The following is a 1694-nucleotide window of genomic DNA, read 5'->3' as shown; positions in this document are numbered from 1 at the left end:
ATGAACATTCTGTGTGTGGTGTGACATTGTGTGACTTAACAAGTTCAAGTTCTTTACCTATTCTTCTACGAGTAGTTACAATGATCATCATCCGATGATCCGATGCTACTAGCAAAGCTTCTTCTAAGTGAATACCTAACTAAGATATACTTAATTATATTTTTATTTTGAAACCTAAAAGAAGGATTTTAAATTTTAATAGGTAGAATCTTTGAATAGAAGAAAAAACTAAACTTAAAAAAAAAATAGCAATCATTATAAAATCAAAACAAACAACAAAACTCTTTAAAATACTTTATAATGTCCAAAGACACTCAGTCCAGTGATAACCAAACAAAATTACTGCGTGTAAGCAAATCGCACGGAGCGAACTCGGCAGAGTCAGACAGATCGTTCCAGATCTTCCGCAACAACTCCACGGCCATCGAGGTCATCGTGAAAGCCATACCGAAGGCGCTGAAGAGGAAGACAAGAAACGACGAGACCAGCAGGTCTGGCCTGAGCGAGGGCCCAGGGAGCATGAATAATGTGAGAACCGCGCAGACAGGCGGAGACCTGGGTGCTCTGGTCCTGGAGCTGAAGCGGCAACTGGACGTGACCAGCCGGCGCGAGCTGGACGCACAGGCCGACCTCGTCCACCTACGCTTCGAAAACGAGAAGTTAAAAACACTCCTGGAAAGCAAAACTAACATCGTTCTCAAATTGAGGAAAGAACTGGGCAATGTGAGGCACACTCTGAAGAATATAATCAAAGGCATCTGCTCGCGGTGCCAGGTGGCTGACGGCCCGTTCTCTGAGCCAGAGTACGTGGACTTCGAGAGGGACCTCGGCAAGCAGCAGCCGGGGGGCCGCGGCCGCCTCGACGCCACCTTGCTCAGCCATTTAAACAGCACGTTCTCTGAACTGTCCTCGCCACTGCACTTTAAGTAGTGTTTTAAAGTTTTATTATGTTAATTTATTGTTTTTAAGTTTCTTTATTTTGTATGCACCTTGTTATTAACGCAGGAAACTTTGTTACTCTGCTAAGATTCACCTACTTATGAAAGTACCGACGATGTGGACACCAAAAATAAAGAATATGTAATTGTAATAGCTAGTTTTCATTATTTAACTTAAATTTGCTATTTTTTGAAAGAGCACAATATACCTACAATATATTCTCGAGGGAGCACACAGGTCGCAGAATCGTCGACCGAGAAGGACCGAACACGGCATGGAGAGAGAGGGTAAAATGCTTCCCCTTCATTGACATATACAGGGTGGCCCAAAGAGTGACGTCCAAAGGAAAATGTTTGATTCATTAGGTCAAGGGGTAGCCAAATCACCCCCATGTATGTTCAGCAATTTTTAGTAGTTTAGGAGTTATGATTTTTTTAACTAATTTTCTACGGAAATCGACCTCAGTGAATCAATTATGTTTTATTATTTTTTGGGATAACTTTTTTAAATATTTTTTTATTTTTGTGTCATCTTCTTAAGTTGTTCTTTTAACCATAAACGTTTCAGCTTCCTAGCTGTAATGTAAGTTAGTTATTTTTATATCGAATCAAATTATATCATCGAGCTAGACTGCTCTGAATTTTAAACTTGAAATTAAAAATTGAAATAGATATTCTCATGGTCCCTTATTAATTTTAAAAACTCCGCAAGGTTCCAAAATAACATAAAAATAAAAATAAACTATTGCTTAATGG

The 1694-nt window shown here is 39.6% G+C and overlaps 1 protein-coding gene across 1 annotated transcript; it reads left to right on the top strand.

Annotated features, from left to right (window-relative positions):
- Positions 1–253: 253 nt before the first annotated feature.
- On the top strand, positions 254–1090 carry LOC125491227. Its single transcript, XM_048632707.1, has one exon. It carries the CDS (start codon positions 301–303, stop codon positions 928–930), a length of 630 nt encoding a protein of 209 aa, XP_048488664.1. The 5' UTR covers positions 254–300; the 3' UTR covers positions 931–1090.
- Positions 1091–1694: the final 604 nt, after the last annotated feature.

The sequence above is a fragment of the Plutella xylostella genome, chromosome Z, assembly GCF_932276165.1.
Source record: "Plutella xylostella chromosome Z, ilPluXylo3.1, whole genome shotgun sequence".
In the NCBI taxonomy this organism is placed as follows: domain Eukaryota; kingdom Metazoa; phylum Arthropoda; class Insecta; order Lepidoptera; family Plutellidae; genus Plutella; species Plutella xylostella.
This window is presented reverse-complemented; position numbering and strand designations above follow the sequence as displayed.

Bases quoted from the DNA above. Each gene is read 5' to 3' on its own strand.
- LOC125491227 (XM_048632707.1), top strand. From the start codon at position 301: ATGTCCAAAGACACTCAGTCCAGTGATAACCAAACAAAATTACTGCGT.